Source organism: Canis lupus, chromosome 34 (genome assembly GCF_003254725.2).
Source record: "Canis lupus dingo isolate Sandy chromosome 34, ASM325472v2, whole genome shotgun sequence".
NCBI classification, from domain to species: Eukaryota; Metazoa; Chordata; class Mammalia; order Carnivora; family Canidae; genus Canis; species Canis lupus.
In genome coordinates, this window is record NC_064276.1 from 33,642,854 (window position 1) to 33,665,529 (window position 22,676).

Sequence of the window (22,676 nt, forward strand, 5' to 3'; positions counted from 1 at the left end):
CTGTAAATTTAGCAGGGATAGTAAAGATACAAATCACCTTTCAGAAGTCACCTTGAAGAGGTTTTTATTTCTTTGAAGCAAAAAGTACTATTAGAAAGTTTGCCCTGTAGTAAAACTATGCGAGGTGTAGTGTTTATGAGGTCATCAGGGCTAACCGTCTTGTCTCTGTAATTGACTTTGTCTCAACCTGAATCTTAGCAAAGCTGACTCCGGAAGTTTTAATAAAAATCAATCAAATGCCTGAGAATCCAACAAATCAAAAATACAATTTTTCCCCTTTCCAAAATCCTCTGGGTGTTTATCCAAATTCAGTTTATATCTTCATGATCAAAGTAACATAAATTCTATCTAACCAAAAAATAGTCACTGTTGATCCATTCTCATTCTTTAGTATATTCACTGGTTAATTCAAACAGTAAAGTTTGATATGGAGCTTTAATATGGAGAATCAGCTTAAATCCCTGTAGAAACCACTGTGCAGAAGCTTTGTGGTCATTTGGTCACCCAGAATAATTTCAGCTAGGAAAAAGTAGGGTAAGGGTACTTCCCAACCGGTTTGACCAGTTCTTCCAGTCTCCAGATGGCTAATTAGTAAACAAGATAAACAAGAAATTTTCAACATAAAATTTTCCAGGCTGATTTTTCTAACTAGTAAGTCAAACCACGACTTGGGTTGTAGAACTGTGTTCTACAGTTAGTCTTTCATTTCTGAGTTTCAGCTCTTGAGAAGTCTCTTCTTCCTGTTTTATGTCTCTGGGTAATCAGACTGCTTCCCAGGTTACTTCTGGGTCCTGATTTTTTCCAAAGAATCTCAAATCAGAAGCTGTACTTTGGATCTATTAATTTTACGTATATTAACAAATATACTATATATATATATATGTTGATGATAGTTTCCTCATATAAATTTTACATAGTTTTTAAAATACAATATTTGTATTGATTTCTAGAAAGAACTGTGCATCAGGTTATTGTTGAAAACATGACCCTCTATGACACCATGGTATCTAAGGAATAAATCAGAAGCCACCCAATTCATTTGGGAATTCAGAGATTTTGGTAAATTGAATAATATCCTCTCAAAGATGTCCATGTTCTAAATTTAGAATCTGTGGATGTGTTATCTTACATGGCAAAAGAGACTTTGCAGAAGTGATTAAAGATTTTGAGATAGAGAGATTTTCCCAGATTAGGTAGGTGGGTTCAATACAATCATAAAGGTTCTTGTAAGAGGGAAATAGCCAATCTGAGAAAAAAAGAAGCTAGGCTGCTGGCTTGGAAAATGGAAGAAAGGGCCACAAGCCAAGGAATGTAGGTATCTTCTAAAGCCAGATAAGACAGGGAAATAGATGCCCCCACCCACCAAGTCTCCAAAAGAACTCAGCTCTGTCAACACCTTGATTTTAGACTTCTGATCTCCAGAACTGTGAGATAAGTTTCTATCGTTTTGAACCACTAAATCTGTGATTGTTACAGAAGCCATCGGGAACTAATACAGAAATGCTTAAAATAAGATACGCCTCACCATTGTCTAACATACCTGCATACTATTGCCAACATCCTATTCAGGAATAGTGTCAGCATCTCATATGTACCTGGATCTTTCCCTCTGGAAATTTTTATGCCCCTTACTCTTTCTTCCCACCCTTTCCCTCTCCTTCTCCCACTGCATATATTCTCTAGTGTTTCAGATCTCAGTTAGTGATCTCTTCAAAGAGAACATCTGGAACTAAATACCCTCCATTCCATGCCTGTCAGTCTAAATTGGAGTCCCTGATGTTATGGTCTCTCACAGCACCCTGCACTCTTATATTTTTAAAGTATATGTTTATTTGATGGTTATTTTATTGTAATTATCTCCCCACTATTGCAAGCTTTATAGGTAGAAGAATGATGTTTAGTTTTGCTCACTGTTGTGAACTGGCACCTAGTAGGTATCCAGAAAATATTTCTTGTTGAATGAAAATATTCCAGAATTCTGCTCATCTTGTAAGATGGGTTGAAAGTATGCTCCATAATGTAGTCCATCTGGGAACATGAGGCAATAAACTAGCACCCCACATTCTCTTTCAGAGGATACGAAGCAGGCTTTACATGAATTTCGATTTTCTCTGAAGTCTTAGTCAAAAATCATAATTTTTTCACAGGTGACAATTGATAGATGTTTTCACAATGAGTATGTAATCTAAGAAATACAACAATATGTCTCAAAAAATCTTTTAAGTAACATTTAGAATACTTTTTCTTGCTTTTATTTCCGTCTTCATTTTATTACTTTGCAATAGAAATTGTAAATTCCTTCAATGACATTTAAACATCCATTTGAGAACTGACTTTATAAACTTTAAGGGGTCAGTTTTGCACAGGAAGATAATTTATATATTCTGTGATTTTGACTCCTCTGAAGTTCAAGAATCAAAGGTAAGGATGTGCCTGAACTCTTGGGATGGAGAAGTGATTAGCATTTGTGAATGGTTTATGAAGCCTCAAAACATTGAACAATTAGAATCTGGATAAATTTTAGCTATATGTGTTTCAGAAACTTCATGGCATGTGATTTTCATGGTTTTAAATTATTTTCTTTAAAAATAATTTTTCCTCATAGCAGACACATGTGAAGATGATCTCTAAATATTAGATATCCTTTTCATAAGTCTATAAGTTTCATACATTCATTATTCTGAATGTAACTATCCATAGCGTTTGCCCAAATATACCACTTCCATTGAATAATTGATTCTGATTTTATATATAAGAATTTCCATGGAAATGAAACAAATTTTATGGAGACACTATGAAATTCTCGTATGTTACTATGTCCACTAGGCTACTCCTTACAACAATCTGTGAGATAGGGTTTATTAATTCCATTGTACAGAAGAAGAAACTAAGGTTCTTAGAGCTTTTATAATTTGTTAAAGCCAGAGATCAGGTCACTGACATTTCTGGGCCAACCTGACTCAAAGCTCACACCATTTCCTCTAGACCACACCCCCTTCAATGGATGCTTGCAGATCGTCACATAGTCATGATGGCAAAAACAGGTCTTCTTGGGGATGGGAAGAGTTTGTAATAACTGCAGCTCTTGGTTTTAAAGTTATTGGAAGCCTCTGATGAAACATATTTTGATTTTTCTGATTATTTGTCAGCCTTCCATGTGAGAAAACTTCCATTAGGGAGCCCCCTTCCATCACGTCACCGCGGAATGTGAGTGATGCCCTCATGTGTGTACTGACGAACACGGTGAAGGAAGGAAGAGTACACAAACATGCATGCTCAGTCATGTCTGAAATGCCATGATCAGTTCTTCTCGCTTAGCCACTTATTAACAAACAAAGTTAATAAACTTTTCAGGTAGTAAAGCCAGATGTGCTTTCTGGCATACCAGATAAATGCTTTATTGATATATATTTGAACAATCGGTGAATCTTAGGTAAAGGAATGTCTAGCCCAACAACAGACTATTTAAATAGTTGTTCAGAGGCTCAGTCAGAGTCCACCTACCACTCTCTGATTTGTACATATCCCAGACAAAAAGGAAGAAACAAAGAAAAAACAACCTTTTTTATTAATTCATTAGTCTCTGTCCTTAATACTAAGCAAGCCACTAATAGCCCTTAAAGTTAGAATTCTTACCATTCCTGTTATTTTTACTTACAGAAAACTGGAAGATGAAATATTCTTAAAGACAATGGAGGCTAAAAAAAAAAAAAAAAAGACAATGGAAGCTAAGCAAACAAGTGACACCACAGGCACACAGGACAGCCAAAGAAACAGGGACGCAGAGAACAAAACAGTCAATGATTTCTCCAGTGGGAGAAGAACCTTCTCAAACAGGTTCGTTCTTTCATGATGCCAAACCCTTCGGGTGATAAATAAAAAGGTTGATCCAGAAACTATTATTCAATTTTAGGTCGACAGGACATATAATAACTGAATTGTTGGACTTCGCTTTTTACTGAATTTGTTTGAATTATTGTCAGACACAACCATGAAACTTAACATGTCTATTTGACTCTGTTTTGTAAGCTGAAAAATACCGAGAAACCTTTTTATTTTCTTAACAAAATGGAATGATATTATTTAGAAGTTGGAGGGAAAGCTTTTACTGCTCGGCCTTAAAAAGAAAACAGCACAACCTAGCAGAGTAGCTGACAAGTGACACAAATACAGTACATGCTAATGTGCAGAAAGAAACAACCTTGAGAATTTAAACCGGCTGCACCAGAAAAAAATATCTTTATCCAGATATGTGGTCCCTCATGAATTATACTATTATTTTAGTTGATTTTACCTGACATCACCCTATGATTTTCTTCAGTGACAAGAAAATTGCAGCCGGCCCTTGACAGTCGGTCACAAATTGACTGAACAAAACAAAATCAAACAGTGAAGTAATCCCCAAGTAAATTTAATGAAACCTAAATCCCAAAGGGCAGCGCACTTCTGTAGGCAATGGTCTTATTTAATAAATTTTTCTCTGCTTTCACTTTTAGAGCTATATTTACACAGACAAATTTAATTCATTGGGTTTACATTTCCTCTTTCCCTTAGTTTGTCCACCAGGCACATATGGGAAGGACTGTAAACAGGTATGTCAGTGTTCAGCTGAGAATGAAGAGTGTCACCCAGTCACAGGGAGATGTACCTGTCTGCCCGGCTGCCATGGAAACTGCTGTCATCTCTGGAAGTGTGTTCTGTGCTTTTGTTGTAATTTATCGAAGAGACACCGGTAGGGTGGGTCATCAGTCAGAATGCTAAAGGGCAAATGTTAATTCAAGGTTCTAATTTATAGCAAGTCCTGACTGTGAGAATGTTTATTGGAATGGTTGAAAACCATATGCTTTCTTGTGTAACGCTTTCTCCTGTGTTGCCTTTTCTAGCCCAAATATCCCCAAGAAAAAGACAAGGAATAGAGAAAGAGAAAGAAAGAAAGAAAGAAGGAAGATAATATGAACTGATTGTTATCAATCAATATACAACAGATGGGAACGTATTTAAAGTGATTCAGAAAGTAAGTTAGTTCCAGGATCTGCTTAGGAACAATCAAATTAAACAAATTGTTATTCTGGAATGAAAACAGTAACTTGCTTAAAGGACAAAATGCCAGTTGGCTCACTGCTATGTAATAAAAAAGGATAGTCCCTAGACCAAACACCTTATATTGATTTGTTAGGACATTTTAACATCGAAAATGGTTATAGGGGAACACATGATAAAATGTCCCAAGGAGCATGTTAAAATGTTCAGTCAGCTACTTAATTTTTAAGCTTGTAATTATTTATAATGTACTTTTTATAGGTTTCAAAATAAAATGATCTGGCCTCAGTTTCATTTTTTCCCCCAACTTGGCCACTGCTCCTCTTTTCTCCCTAGTTGCTCCTGTAGCAGACTACCTTTTACTTTCCTCTCTTAATGCTGCACGTATATGGATGATTTTGGGATTTTCCTTCCACTTATAAAACATAGACGTATGGTCAAGCTATGGATTTTCATTTTCTACAAACCATAGAGTATTTATTTTGAATATTCCTTCTCACTTTGCCCTAATTTTAAATATTATCAGCCAAATACACAATTAAGCAGATATGAAAGTGGTTTCAATTAGTATTTTGTCTGGAACCCATAACCGCTGTGGGTATACAAGCTTTAAACTGAAGAATTAAAATATAAAATTCATAAAATTTCAATTATATTTTTGGTTATGGTGAATTTCAAGCACCCTTGTAATGGAAGAAAGTTATTTCCTCACTTTCAGTTCTGTCACATTTTTCAGGAAAAATTTCCTCTTGCTGTCAAGGATATTTTATCTTAATAAAATAAAAGCAAGTTACATAGAGGGCAGCTCAGTCAGTTAAGCATCCACCTCTTGATTTTGGCTCTGGTCATGATCTCAGGGTCATAAGTTCAAGCTCCAAGTGGGGCTCTGCCTTCAGCGGGTATCTGCTTGAGATTCTCTCTCTCTCTCTGCCCCCTTTTATGTGCACATGCCCTCTCTCTCAAATATATAAATAAATAAATACATACATAAATAAATAAATCTTTAATATGAAACAAACAAAAAAAAAACAAGTTATGTAGATCTGGTGGTACTTCTACAACCGAAGGCAAGCTACCTTGGTCTAAGGAGGGGAGCTCCACCTTGTAAAATCAAGGCTGAGTCGGAGAACCGCTCCCTGACTAGTCAGATGGGCTTAGCTCCAGGCAACACGTGGTTGGGAGTTGCTGCAAAGTTTCCTTGGCAACATCCACCGTAATTACAGAACTACGAAAAAGGGTTCAAGAAAATATCCATAAAAGGTGTAGCTGGCTCAAAAGCAAAAGTTTCAGCAGCCAAAAACAACTGGGCTTTCATGTTCTCGAGTTTGGAGTGGAGAATCAAGATTTTTCTCTCAGCAGAGGTCAGAGGAAGCAGACAACCTTGTAGGAGGATCTCACCACTTGTCCGTAATTTATAATGGGCAGGTTGGTCTCAGCCTGTGGATGGCATGTGGGGGGAAAAAACTGCTCCGTGGATAGAAACTCATCATGCTATGTATTTTATGACCAATGAGAAATTGCAAAGTAACTCCATACTCTGGAAATATTTTATTTCTCCAAACTGTAATACCCACTATATATAATAACTCTCTTTGAGAGCATTTAAGGCATTGGAGTCCTCTAAAAATCATGGGCCGTTCTTTTGACAGTTTTCATAAGAACACCCTTAATATAGAATGTTTTGAGAAGCATGGGCCGTAGAATAGCACACCTGTGCCAGGAGGAAGACATCAAAACATCAGTAGAAGCTTGCCTTTATTGCTTGTAGCAATAAGAATTCAGACAGACCAAATCTTAGCATCTCTTTTGAAGAATAAAGCAAAACTGTTTGACTGTAGCTAGTATATGTGAGTAACCTGGTCAAATACTGGGAAAAGACTGTGGAAAACACATTGATGTTTTTTGTTTGTTAGCTAAGCATCTCCGTATACAGTCACAACCTTGCTTGTTCTAAGTTTCTAATGAAACTACCAAATGTTTACGTCATCACAGTATAGAGTCACCTTTAATATTTAAACCATCAAAACTCTGTATTCATATCCCAGCTTCTTCCAGTCAGTCTCTTTCAAGGAGAAGGGATGGTGCACGGATGGGATAAAGTTGTCATCGCTTGATGGGAAATATCTAAATATCCCTTGCCAGAAAAACCAAGTTTCCCAGGAGAAATCAGTGTAAAGGATAGTGCAAAGGCCAAGTAATGATCAAAATGAAACTTTAGGAAATGAGGGAGGGAGACCGAATTTCACTCAAACAAATCAAATGGAATCATTATGTCCCGGGCCTGTGTTCCCTTGTGAAATACAGTGAATGTTTGAGCAAAGGATGTGTGCATGATCCCAGAAGTCAAACCTTCACATCAGTACAGAATTATAAGAGAAAGTGGAATTGTCAGTAAATAACTTGTACTTGGGGAAAAAAGTTACTGGCACTTTTGTAAACACATACTGTAATCTTGATATAAACTTAATGAATTTCAAAGCTAAGAGATTATACACACATTGTCTTTCAACAGATGGCATACTCATTAGTAGGTAAATTCCATCAAGATTCAGTGTCCCAATTTCAAAAGGATAATTAAGTTGAAGGCTGACACTCAGGTGATTTTTGTTTTCTGTGTGTGAAGAAGGAACAATAAAAGAGGATTCTATCAAACACAAAACCACCATTAAGATAGTTGGCAAAATGAGTATATGTCAGATAGAAATTATGTCTCCCAAGTAACTTCAACTCATATGAAAGTGATCTCAAAATATAGGCATATATGTCTATATTTACATATTTAATAAATATAATAGAAATATATATCAGTTATTTAAATTTATCAAATAATTACAGGTAAGCTTTTTTTCCCTTTAAACTGAGATGATAAGTCTTTTATATCCTGATTACATCTACAGTTTGGCATTTTCCTCATTAATAAGTACATGAATTTCATATTATCAGGTGTTTCTCTTTTCCTTACTTTCACAGAAATTCATGCCAGCTTTCATTTCATAGCAATGTGACTACCGAGTTTTCCGTACCAATCAAATTTCAATTTAACCTTCTTTTGGGAAGCAACATCCCAGCAGTGCAACACAAGACTTCATTGTTTCAGATTCCATACTTTCAGCTTGCTTTATGTGCATTTTCTCTAATATCAACCAATCAAACATTCTTCTGAAGCATCACACATAGAATTGATTAAAAAAAACTATAAAAATTTGCATTCCAAAAGTCTGACCCAAATGGACATAAAAACATTTTATATTTTGGTGAATAGGAGAGAAGGATATGAGGACTTTTTAATCACTAATCTTGTTTTCAGTTATGTGCTGTTGAATTTTTTGTGAGGGTAAAAAGTTCTTAGGAGAACTAATGAATGTTATATACCAAAGAAGAGATGATGAGCTATGGGAACTGACATTCCTTGGGAGGAGGGAATGAGAGAAGACACTGTAAAGTGAAGCTATCATTTTTCATAGAGAAATACAACAGCTATAGCACAGGAATAACCTTCGGTATGAATAACTATAGTGGTTTGCTTTCCATCTCCATTTTGAAGAATTTTATTCTAAAACTGGAAGAAAAAGGAAGAAAGAAGCCATTCTTTGGATTTGAGACTCAAGGTGAGCACTCTAGGATTTAGGACAGGACATATATGGGGATAAACAATCTGAACCTCAATAAAACCCATTCTTTGCTGCTACCTCTAAAACATGCTACATGTGAGGATACATGGGTGGCTCAGTGGTTGAGCCTCTGCCTTTGCCTCAGGTCATGATCCCTGGGGTCCAGGATCGAGTCCCACTTTGGGATCCCCACATGGAGCCTGCTTCACCCTCTGCCTGTGTCTCTGACTCTCTCTGTGTCTCTTGAATAAATAAATAAAATCTTTTTAAAAAAACATGCTACATGTGAAATACTCTTTAAAAAAATGTTCCTTTACTATCTGATTCTTACATAAAAACACAAGATAAAAGGAAGGAAACAAGAACCATTGGGTCTAGTTTGGTCACTTTTAGAGTGATGCTTCCAAATGAAAAGATATTCCAAGAGGAAAGACCTGAGGCAAATACCAAACACTTTGACTCAGATCAAGCAGGCAGGGAAAGAGTTTTGCTACATACCTTGCAATGATACTGCCATCATTAATGAAAATAATGGCCACCACTGACATGGGAGCTAAGTTTGGCGATATACTTATTCATTCTAGTCACCACAACAGGACCATGATTTTGTTATTATCCTCATTGGTAATTAAGAATCAGAAGTTCAAAGAAAAGAGTTAAAGCTACAACATTAATATGTGAAAAATATAGGTTTCAAATCACAGCCTATTCAAAATTTCCTATAGCCTCATATTTAAATATGTGGCAAGGATAAAGATGTTTAACAGGTGACAGAATTTTGTGCAATCTATGTTCCAAGTCACTTCATTCTGTAGGCCTCGACTTTACCATCTTAAAATAAGAATTGAACCAGACGGACATGAGGTCTCTTGAAACTCAAACTTTTATAATTTTAAGACTTGGAAGTACCAGACATTTCATAGAATAGGAGAGTATCACAGATGGAAGTGCTTCAAAGTTAATCAAGTATTTGAATATCCTCTATATTTTCTCTACTGTATACTTATCCTGTCTCTGTTTGAACTCCTACAGAGATGAATAACCATGTCTCCTGAAAAAAAAAAAAAAGCTTATTCCAATCTTGGGCAGCTCTTTCAAAAGTATTTCCTTATTGAGATAAAATCTGCCTTTCTTCTTTTCCACAAGACTGCCTTTTCATGTCTGAAGACATTTCTGTCTTCTTAGCTCTATTTTCTCCTGAATAAACAACCCCAGTCTTTCGATCATTGCACAGATGGTCTTCAGCTTACTCTTTGTCCTGTTTCATTTCCCTTTATCTTGAATTCTGGAAATTTATCTATCTGTTACACAGGTGTCATCATGGTAGGCCATACGTCCATGGAGGTGAAAGCAGGAAAGTGAGAAACTAACTGAAAATGAAGATGCTTTCTTTATGCTTCATGCCATTTTGAGTTTATACTTGTATTAAAACCCAGATCATTCCAAACAAACTGTAACACTTAAACATTAATCAAAATAATGAGCTCATCTCAACTGGAATGAAATAGCCTTCTTTGGCAAATTGTCACCTATTCTGAGCACTCTCTAAAAGCGGGTGGATCTCCAAGGAAACTCAAAGTTTCCTGTGTCTTATTAATGAGCAGCATCAAGAACATTATGCCCCCATCTTTATTACCAAGGCATCTATCCATATCATCTCATCTCTTCAGATAAGTCCATGCCTTGAATCACCACACTAGCTTGAAGTTGATTGAAAATACCAAAGAACTATTTGGAATGTTGAGTTAGCCACATGTCTATGGGCATGAATTTAAACAGTGATTGCTTTGAGTTACAGTATCACATATGGTTTTGTTCGCCTTCAATAGGATGCCCAATGGTACTTAGGGTCTAAATTGCCAAAGGATGTGTAAGTGCCTTAATGGCAGCAGCTGTGACACCGTGATTGGCATCTGTTACTGCCCTCCTGGCTTCACTGGGGCCAGCTGCAGTCAAAGTAAGTCAGTCTACCACTTACAAAGTGGATATGCTAAAGTAGAGTTCTTAAGAACTGTACTTACAGACTAAGTGTTGTTGCAATTATTACTTAATAATTTACTGCGGTAACAGCAAGCACCAACTGACCTACATTCTAGGCGGAGGAGTACTTACATCAGGAGTTTGAGAGCTGAAGCAGTGAAGGCAGCCAAAGAGAACCCTTTGGTCATAACATCTCATATGCCAGCAATGCTAGACTCAAGTCAGGATTAGAAAATCTGTTCCATAAGATAACAGTGGACTGGCAATGCCTGTGTACACAATGTCAAACTCATTGGGTAAAGCTCCACAATTTCATTTGCCCTCAGCGGTCCCCAACTCAGAATTAAGTAGTTCCCCTATTTACCAAAAAGTAACCAGTTCCCTAAAATGTAAAGACTTAACTACCCATCGTAAAGACAACTATTGACATAAAGTTTAAGGGACCAGATGTAAATTAAAGATCCCTGAAAAATGCACTATCCTAGGCTCTATAGGGATATCCTTAACAAATACATTTTGATCTATCAGATTTGCTATTTCCTCAATATTTGAGGACAGTTTGCAAGATTATAATGATTTTTAGAGAGGGTAGATAATGCATGGGCGAGTGCATGATGGGGAGGTAGTTCTGGCAATATTGTGTTCAACCTATTTGCTGTTGAGGATGTTCACTTGTGATGTTTTATTGTGTTCAACCTATTTGCTGTTGAGGATGTTCACTTGTGATGTTTTATTGAGCTGCGCATTTGTACTTTTGTGCACTATTCTGCATTTTATACTTTAGAACTAAAAGAGTGAAAGAAACTATCAATAGATCTTTAATGAAAGATAGAAGTGCTGTAATTGCAAACCTGAGATTACTTCATTTGGAGAATGATAACGAAGTTTGTGATCATTGTTATGCGCTAAAGATATCCAAATGCTTATTTTGCCCAGGCAGATAGTTGCTCTGTCTTCTTTGTATGAGAATAATTTTAATTACCCTGCCTCAGTACCCTGATGTTCTGAAGATAAAAGACAAGCAAGACAAAGTCCTGGCTCCATGTAGTGGAAAATTGAAACATAGTGGATACTGCCTCTGAGGCCTCACCAGCCAAGTTGTCTTTGAGTTAAAGCCAACCCATAAACATCTCCTAAGGAAGGTTCTAACTGGCCCCTTTGTTCCTCAAAGAAATCATTGAGAGAAATTTCTTAATTTCCTCAGGCCAAAGCATCTTCAAGAGTTTTGATTTCCCTGAATATTAGGAGTATTTTTGTCTTCAGAAGGCTGTGATCTTATACTTGAGTACTTTTCTTTCTTTGCTTTGACAGCTAGGTAGGTCAGAGCCAATTTGCAGTCTACCTCTCACAAGTTCAAAGAATTATGATATTTTTTATGTTATAACTATATTTGTTCCTTCACTGGATTCTTACAGATATTTATTTTATCTTTGAGGGTTATCTGTATTTTGGTAAGCATCTCAATGAATTTGTGGAATAAAGTTGCAATGAGGCAAGGTAATAAATGTGTTAATGTATTAATAAATTAAATTTTAATTTATATTAATTAATGTAATAATTTTTAAAAAATAATTTAACAAATCTGTTGATTTTAATAAATAAAAAATAAACTTACAGATAAATTAACAAATACATAAATGATATTTGGAGATCTGAGCATAATAGATTCTACGTTGATACATGGAGGTGTAAGCTGAAATTCCAGAGTGGACTTTAAGAGGAAACATATTCAAGATTATTGCACACACATGCATGCACGCATACACACACACACACACACACAATTTGCTGAGGCAGCCATGTGGTAAAGCAACACTGAGTTTGTAAGAGTCATTTATATCATATATGTAAGTGTTTGACACTAGATATTTGGTTGGAATTCCTGATGTCAACCAAAATTGCACTAAGTAAGCAACAATTTGAACAGTTCCTTTTTTTGTTTTGTTTTTTCAAAGTAACCTTTTAAGTTGAAAACCAAACTGAAGGCAAGACAAGGAAACCTATTTGATTAAAAGAAAGGGTCGTGTATTTACAAGGTTTTTAAAGTCTTGACTGGCAAAACGTTTTAATAAGAAAAATCTGGTTTTGTTTTGCTCCTTCCTGCAGTTTGTCCCGAGGATCACTATGGGCAAGACTGTGTCCAGCAGTGTTCCTGTGGCTCAGGACAGTGTGACCTGGTGACTGGAGGGTGCCAATGTCCACCTGGCCAAATGGGAGCCAGGAGTCAGCAAGGTAACAATGACTGCAGGGTCACCTTGTCCGTCCAGGCACTAACTAAACTACACTGTGAAAGCAGATTTGGTGCCAGGGAATATAATTAAATGGGCATTGTTTAAAACACTTTCTTCTTAAATGTGGATTTAATAACATGAAAGCACACACTTTCATAGAGCCATATAGGAAATAGCCTACTGGAGGGTAAACAAGAATTGAAAACAAAAACAAAAAAGAATTTATGTATACTCTTGACTAGGAGCAAATTTTGAAATAGGTTTAGTTAACTTTTGTAAAACTGCCTAAAATTTTGTTAGGGATGTCTAATTCTAATAACTGAAAAGTTTTATGTTTTCTTCAACTTTCAGAAGCCCATTGAAAGCTGCAAGAAAAATGGGAGACAGAAAGCAAAACATGATCTCTGTTTAAAACTACAAAACTTTCTTGCTCTAAATCATATTATTATCACAGTAATAATCATAATAGAAGAACTCTCAAGTTCAGTGAAATGAAATGCAGAAAGCCACTTCTCCAAAGCACACACAGAGACAAAACCAATGACCTTTTGTTAGAAAAGAAGGGTTGGTAAAAAAAAAAAAAAAAAAAAAATAGAACGGTTGGTTGCATGAGCATCCTGCAGGAGCTACCTTAAACCCTTCTGGACATCACAAAGTTGCAGGAAAAATGGGGTAAAACCAGGCAGAGCACAGACCTATCATCTTTTCAACCCTACACTATTATAGAGGAGAATTTATGGGCAATAAGTAGCCTTGCAGCTAAAGGAAGCTAAGCCTACACAGAAACACACAGACCACAACTTTGTGTCACATGGAGTTTTACTCTGGGCCTAGGAGGTTCCCAACTAGCTGAAATAATTCTTCTAGCCTCAAATCCATACTACCTTCTCCAAAATACCTGGTTCACACAAAACTAACCTGATACAAGAAGATGAAAGTGAAAACAAAAACCTGATGCATTAAAAAAAAAAAAAACCCTCCTCTCATTTTGGAAACAATATATGAAACCATTCAAAGTTTTGGCTACTCTTTTAGTGAAAATTCTATAAGAAGGGTAAAGGAGAAAAGGAATAAGAAAACAAAAAGCAGATGGACGTAGAGCAGAAAAATTTTGCTATGGTGCACATGGAAATATTAACCAGAATTTCTTCCAAGAATTCAATGGACATAATGAAAAAGTGTTCTCTACAAATTGTGAGTGCAATGCAGAGATACAAAGGTTCATGGAATAAATGAAAAGACAACAAAGGGAAATGAAAAAGTAAGCTGGCAGAGCTCAGAAAGAAGTAGAAATGAAAATTAAACCTCACATCATATAAATGAGGACCATATTGAACACAGGTAATAGGAGGATTGAATCTGCTTCTGTGACAGCCAGGTAAATGGAGAAGAAGCTTGAGGAAAGTGGAAACAAATAGACAAATAGACAAATATATAAATGGAAAAGAAAATATTCAAATAAAATATTTAAGATTTTTTTCCTCTGAAATGAAAGAAGATCTGATGCACAGATTGAATACATTCTATCTCTGGAAACTGTAGTTAAGATTGATCATAAGCAAGGGGAAACTCCACTAGGAATAAAAGAAAAAAAAAAGTGTGAGATCTCATATATAGAGAGGGGAAAAAATCAGTCTGGCTCATGGCTCACAGCAATAATCACAACCATTGCTAGCATGTGGTTAATCAATGCCTATGAAGTTCTTGAGAAAAATTTGACTCAAGTGTTTTATACACAGTTAAACTATTATTCAAGTATAGTATGACTGAAAATAAATAGCTATTTTTAATAATAAAAAGTTACTGAGGATATGTAGCCATAAAATATTTTTGAAGAAACTGTAGAAGATAAATTTGAGCAACCAAGCAATAAATGGAAAATCTCTGGTAAAAAGAGTATCAGTGAGTATTAAGTCTATTTTTATTAGAGCTAAGTTTAAAATAAATATGGGAACTATGGTCACATGATATAATAAGTATACACATATTTAATATTATAACAATTTTGATAGTTTAGCAAAATGGACATAAGTGGAAGGAAGGAGAAGATGGAAGAGGAAAAGTATATTTCTTCATTAGAAATTGAAAAGGAGGGACAGATCTGTGACAAAACATTTCGTTTAAATATGACAACTCAATAACCATGTTTAAGTGCATAAAGCTAAATGCTGGAATTTAAAATGCTGGAGCTGAGAATTTAAAAATAAAAACAGCCAACTAAAATCAGGTAGAGGAGAGGAATGAGAAAAATTAGGAAAAAGGAGAAACATATCCATTCCATTACCACTCATGCTGCTGAGCCAATATAGGCTAAATAAAGAAATTAATTATGTTATATAATAATATGTTCACTGTCTAAAGAAGAGTCCCTTAGTTATATAAATTATATCTTTTTAAAAAATATTTTATTTATTTATTCATGAAAGACACAGAGATCAGCAGAGAGAGAGACAGAAACAGGCTTCTCACAGGGAGCTCTGTGGGGGACTCCATCCCAGGACTGAGATCATGCCCTGAGCCAAAGACAGACACCCAATCACTAAGCCACCTAGGCATCTCTATAGAATTATATCTATAAGACTTAACTTAGAGAAAGATGGAATATACTCACTTTTCCACATTCCTCCCTCTAAATAGTAAAAATTCTAGTCACTATATCGACATAAGAATCGACATAAGAATCTCTGATGTGGAGAGAACAAGGCAGACTCTATAGGGAATTCAGATACCTAGGGAACAGGAATGGGGCATTCCTTGGGTTTCCATTTTTTGACTCATATATCCTGGGCTGCATGGTGGAGAACTTACAACCTAGGAGTCCAATGGGTACAGACAAAAAACAAAACAAAACAAAAAAAAAAAACAAAACAAACAAACAAAAAAGAAAACAGTCCAAGATATGCCTGGTTTCTCTAAACAAAAGGTAAGTTAAAGGGTGGCCAAGCAAGAGAGAGAACTCTTAGACAGCAACGGTAAATTCTCCAGTCAAACACTAAAGAATAAAACTGCATCCTTGACTCCAACCCCACTAGCAAAGGCCAAGTGAGGAGCCTACCCTTCAGACTCCACAGGGATATATAAGGTACCCCTGCCCTGCACCAGGATGGTGTGAGAGAAAGTGCTGCGACTTTCATCCCTGGCCGATTGGAATGTATCCCCTGCCCTAGCAATGTCAGTGGAAATTATGTGGAGACTGTGAACTTCTACCCCCATCAGGCAGTATAGAGACACCACTGTTTCATTCTAGGGGACTGTCACAGGAGGTCCAGTGGACAGTCAAGACTTTCACAACCATCAAACAGCAATGAGGCCACTCAGTGGAGGTGAGAGTGGGGAGCCATAAGAGGCACTTCTACTCCTCGGTCAGATAGGTGTTGGGAGAGGTCCCATGAAAGCCTGACCCTTAACACTGCCACAGCAGGAATGAGGCACATTTATCCCCCCTTCACTTATAGGATATGTGGCTAATGCTATCTGAGGAACCTCTTTCCTTGCAAATACAGTATCATAGGAGACCTGCTAAAATGAGATCCAGAATTTTCTATCATAGTATTCAAAATATCCACATTTCATTAAAAAGTTATTCATCATACCAACAACCAGGAAAATTTCAACCTGAATAAGAAAATAATCAACAGACACTAACATTCAGATAATACTGATTATAAAATTATCTAATCAGAATTTAAATAAGCCTTTGTAAATAAAAATGCTTCAATGAGCAACTATGGCCATATATGAAACAAATTTTAAACAAATAGAATAAGAATAAAACAAAGAATCAGAAGCATAAAAAAGAACCAAATAGAAACTTGAGAATTGGAAAATATAATAGTCAAAAGAAAAAAAAACCACACAAAACACAACTCAATCAATGGGATTAATAGCAGAATGGAGAGGACAGAGGGGCAGATCAGTAAATTTGAATATAAAACAGTAGAAAATTACCCAACCTAAACAATAGACAGGGAAAAGAAAAGAAATGACAAAAAAGACAGAGAGAGAGCATCTCAAGGACCTGTGGAACTATTAAAAAAGATTTCTTTTGTCATCCAAATCCCAGAGTGGAGGAGAAAAAGAATAGGGCTGAAAAATATTTAAAGAAATAATGATTGAAAACATTATGAAAATGACAAAAAGAAAATAAACCTATAGCTTTAAGAAACTGTGTGAATGACAAACAGGATAAACTTAAAGAAATCTGCAAAAGACATATCAACATTAAACTTCTAAAAACTAAAGAAGAAATTCTTGGAAGCACTAAGAGAGAAATAGCACCTATATTAGCTTAGAAAAAAAGACTCCAAAATAAAGTGAAAGTAAGAAATGGGTTACAACCACACAAAACACATGAGAGAAAAATAAACAGTAGTCATAATACCAGTATCAAACAATGTTAAATTTTATGGCAACAAGCAACTAATGGGAAAGGCAGTTATAATAATAGAGAATAAAACTGACAATGAGGATTGAAGTGTCACAAATATCTATAAAACCAATAACACAACATTAAAATTCATAAAGCAAAAGCCATAAGCTATACAAGGAGAAATAGCAAGAGCATATCAATAGAACACTAATTCATTTATGTTAACTCATACACATAAAACTACATACACACATGCAGGAAAAAAATAAGTCTATAGAAGTTTGAACATAATTAGTAAAGTATATCTAATTATAATCCAAACTCTGTTCCCTAAAATTTTTTTTATCTTTTTAAATATTCATGAAATATTCACAAAAATTTTAAAAGAAAGCAAATCAATTCCAAAGTGTATGATCTTTGGCACTCTGTGATCATAAAGCAGTAAAACAGGAACTAATAACAAAACTAACTCCCTACCAGGGAAAAATCCCACAACCCTATACTACATGAGCATTTTGAAATCTCCTTCTTAAATAATCAATGGCTCAAGAAAGGCAAACAAAACTGTATTTCAGAAATTTAAAAACAGCAGTAAGGACATTCATATCCCATTATGTAAAGCCACATCAGGACATAGAGGAAAATTTATATTCCAAAATACTTATGTTAGTAAATAAAGAGTGATGAAATAAGTGAAAAAAAATTTAAAGTAAAAATGAGGAATGACTAAAGTAAAACATAGGGAAAATATGAATTAATTAGTAAGTTATATTGAGTCAAATGACCAGCAACCTAGACAAAAGTAACTCTTATAGAAGTAATTTGGTTCACCAAAATTACTACAAGTGTATAAAGTACTTAGAGATAATGACAAAAACTCTGGGAATTAATATTTTTAAAAGTTGTTTTGGAAAGCTATATTATAAATCTTGTTAAAAAATCAGAGGCCATAAAAGAAAAAAAAGTCCATGCTGTTTTGACTTAAAAGAAATAAAAAAAATTCAAGGCATAAAAGACATACAAAGTATCAAAGAATTTTAAAAATGGAAGAAAAGGTAAAAAAGCCTTTTTTTAATTAAGTGTTCTTATGCATTAGTAAGTAAAGAATCTATGACACCAAAAGATCTTATGAAAAGATAAGCATCATTCATAATGTAAGAAATCCAAATTAAAGTTGCATGTAATTAGATTAATTAGATCTTTAGATTTTTATAATATACTATTTTGTCTAAAGAAAATGGCACATTGGTAATCCTTATTACATTTACAAATCTCTTTATAAGGAAATTTGATACTGTCACTAATTAAAATTATTTTATTTTAAAGTCTTCTGGTGACTTACCCCACAGATACAATGGTATATATGAATAAAAACGTCCACGAAGATATTCATTACAGTGTTGCTCATAGTAGCAAAATATTTTAAACAACCTATTTGCCCACCAATAGTGATGTGGTAAAATAAATCTTTTTATATGCAATAAATCCTATGCACCTGATAAAAAACAATGTGGCAGGTCTATGGTGTGTACTAATTTAGAAGAATTTGGGAAATATTATTTATAGAAGAAGGAAAATTCACATGTCTATATTAACCTTTTGGGTTAAACAAGGGTTAAAGGATAAGAGAGATACACATACACATGCTTTACTATGCATGGGCTGTTTCTGGATATATTCAGTCATTTATCCACTCAATTCAAAAGTATTTATTTAATGCCAATGCTCATTTTAAACATATGGAACATATGGATAAAATATATATCAGCCCTGCAACTTGCTTTCTAGTGGAGAAGAGAGTGAACAATGAACATAACTAATAAGTGAGCTATATGTATGTTAAAAGGGAATAAAACCAATGTTAAGAGAAAAAACACAGCATGATGCGGGGCTCCAGAGAGGCATACGAGTTGAAATTATTTTATTTTATTTCATTATTTTATTTAAATTTTGGTGGGTTGATATTTTAAATCAAGTGCTGATTCCATCATTAATTATACAGTTGTAACTGTCTTTTAAATAAACAGAATTCAAACCTTTCTTTTATTTGATGCTAAAGTTAAGTCAAGTAGAGGCAGAAAAGAAAGTGTCATACAGATTAAATTCAAGTATGAACTCTGTTATGTATTAAACAATGTCTTTCGGCAAATAAAAAAATCTCTAATGTCTCTCCCACTAGCTGGAATAGAAAGAATGGTTGATGAGAAGTCAGAAGTCCTAGCTTGGAATCCCAGTTTTTATCTTTCCTGGCTACTTAAGCCTGAGAAAGAATTAAGTTGCTAGACTTCAGTTTTCTCAAGTGTAAATAAGAATACTGTTACCCACATCAGAGGGGTATTTGTAAGCATTAAATGAGATAATTCATGTGGAAAATATCATTATGTAAAAATACTATAAACTGGAAAGTATAAATGACAGGCCTTTGGCCAAATCTAGCCACAAATGTGTTTGAATTGGCTGATACAGTTTTGGCTTCCACAGTGCCGTAAAACAATTTTAATTAGTTGCCAACTTTCAAAGATTAAATAATTTCATATAAAGTATGGATTTTGAGTTTTCCTGAAAAAAAAAATCATATTGGCTGGCTATATTGGACCCATATTCCTCATGGCAAAAGCAACTAAATGTAAGTAGAGCTTATTCTCCTACTGGGGGCACTTTCCATTCAGTCTTTTTCCCCTGATGATGAAGGCGCCATCTTTTTTTTATGTCTGCTTGGCTTTTCTGCACTTGTATCTTACCTCCTCTTCACAGTGCTTTTTGTGTGTGTCACCCACCACTGTAGGCTAAAGTGCTTTTCAGATTTCAGCACAAAGACATTAAGGAATAAACTACGTGTCTGTCTTCTTCATCCATTATGAGTTCAAATATATAAAATCTCCTACGCCAATCTGGGATTGACCTCTGCTTGTTTGATAGGGCATCTCAAGTTCCCAAAGGATACCAAGCATGTAGTTATAAGCACAATAAAAGTGTGTATTGTGATTGAAAACATGAATGAACAATTGTCCTTACTACCTTAAGGTAACATCTGAGTAGTTGCTTTAATTTGAACATTTTCTTATGCTTTTGCTATATACTTACGATGATCTGAAACAGAGAAAAATATTCATGTGACATTTATTCAGTTTGGTATATATATGTGTATACATATATGTTTTTTTCCTACTGTAGGATGTTCCCAAACAACGTGTAGCCCAAATTGTGAGCTAAAATGTACCTGTAAAAATGGTGGACCTTGCAGTCCTGTGGATGGAAGCAGTACCTGTGGTCTTGGATGGACAGGAAATTATTGTGAAAAAGTTAAGATGATTATCATTTTCTTTTATTCAACAAAAATCCAGGACATACTACCGTTGGTTGATAAAATATAGTAGAGACCTGCGAAGAGTCTATTTTCCAATAAGTTCATGCAAGATGTTTATAATTATGACTCCATATCCAATAAAACAAATGTTATGTTAATATTGATTTTGTTACCTTGTTACCAGAATACCACGTGAAAATCTTTAAAACCCCTGAAATAGTATTAATTTTTGTGAAAGAGCTCTTGTGAGACCTAAACCCCATTACCCCTCCAGCTCTGTTGAAGCCTGAAACCTTTGTGGATGGCAGATTTGCTGAAGCTTGAGTTTCTTGGCTTGCTACCGAAGACCCTCAACCACCACTGAGGCATTGAGTTTGCAGAGTGGAGGATGCGGGCCCAGGCAGAGCCACTTCACATTAAGAGTGGGTCCAGCTGCAAGGGACAAAGATGAGAACTCTGGGAACTGAGGTCTCCCATCTTCACTTCATTAAGAAAAAATTAATCATGTACCACCATGATTTTTTTTTTAAATTCATAAGTGACATGCTTGTGCTTTTCAACTAACATCAGGAGATTTAGCGACGTGGCATAGAAGATAGCACCTTGCAGTGAGAGGGGATAGATCCATATGTGACTCTTGCATTCCTGATACAATGCTCTGTGCCTTTGGAACATCATAGTCTCTCCATGATATGGTTTTCCCATCTTGAACTGAGGCTAAAGACACTTTGAAATGACAGCCCTTCTAAATCTAACATTGAAGATTATTTTTTAGGGAATTTTTTTTAACAAGGATATTTTCCCTAATTCGTGGAAAATAGCTTTTTTCTTTTTCTTTCTTTCTTTTTTTTTTAAGTAGACTCCATGCCAGGCTTAAACTCATGACCCTGAGATCAAGACCTGAGCTGAAATCAAGTCAAATGCTTAACTGACTGAGCCACCAGGCGCCCCACATGGAAAACCACTCTTACCAATTTTGTGATATTTGGGATTACTAAATCAGAATAACAGCAGTACTTTAAAAATAGAACCATCATGTTCATATTAGTTTTTTTTTTTTAATTCCAAGTTGGATAATTCTCTGGCATTTTGGAATATGGGATATTTTAACTTTTGATTCTATCATTTAAACTGTTAATACGGAACATTTCAAACATATGCAAGAGTTGCTGAGTCATTGGGTAAATACAAATATAATTTTGCAACATATTATTACATATATATATATATATACAACATATTATAAAATCCTCCCTGTGAGGTTTACCATTTTGCTTACTGACAAGCAATTACAGAATGCCTGTTTCTTCATGGCTTTATTCTTCACGGATTTATCAAAATAATATGTAACCAAAATTTTGGTGAGAAATGTCATATCAATGGAGTTTTAATTTCATTTTTATTATTATGAAAATTCTTATCATTTTCCCTAATGGATCAGGATCTTTACATTTTTTCCTATAAATTGTTCATAACCTTAGCTTATTTTTCTATAGGGTTGTTGCCTTTTTCTTCTCTAATATTAGAAGTTCTGTGTATATACAAATAATACGTATTTATATGAGACATTAACTGTTTGTTGTGAATCATTCACCTTAATTTGGGAAAATTTGTCTTTTGTCTTTTTACTATGCCTATAGTATGTTTGCCACCTGATTGGTTATCTATCTATGTTTAAGAAACCATCCCAAAGCTTAGAGACTTAGAAGTATTTATTATTCTCTCATGATTCTGAGGATTAACTGGGTTCAGGTGAATGAATGACTCTTCTCTCAGATACTAGCTGGGGCTGAAGATTTCCGGACACTCAACTGGGTGGAATAGAGAAGATAGCCTCCTCACTTACACATCTACCACTTCAGGATGTGCTATGTGTTTTCAGATCATGACCCGCCAAAACCAAGAGTCAACATTTAACCAATTGTGCCACCCAGGCACCTAGTGAATTTGTTTTTCAAGTATATTTTCTGCATCTATGGAATAATAATATGACTTTTCTTTTTAGGCTGATAAATATGATGAATTTATTAATGAATTTCTACGTTGAATGAACTTACATTCTTGGAATAAATACTACTATTTATGATAGTCATGATATATTACTTTATAATATGTTGTTTTTTGTGTACTTATATTTT

The 22,676-nt window shown here is 35.0% G+C and overlaps 1 protein-coding gene across 3 annotated transcripts in view; it reads left to right on the forward strand.

Moving 5' to 3' along the window:
• Positions 1-15,509, forward strand: part of LOC112645926 (uncharacterized) — a 548,956-nt gene extending 533,447 nt beyond the window's left edge. For all 3 annotated transcript variants that reach the window (XM_049105761.1, XM_049105760.1, XM_049105762.1), the window contains 4 exons: positions 3,661-3,837; positions 4,884-5,014; positions 12,738-12,863; positions 13,214-15,509. In XM_049105761.1, coding sequence (XP_048961718.1) covers positions 3,661-3,837; positions 4,884-4,956 — 250 coding nt within the window. In that variant the 3' untranslated portion in view covers positions 4,957-5,014; positions 12,738-12,863; positions 13,214-15,509. The remainder of the gene's footprint in view (positions 1-3,660; positions 3,838-4,883; positions 5,015-12,737; positions 12,864-13,213) is intronic.
• Positions 15,510-22,676: the final 7,167 nt, after the last annotated feature.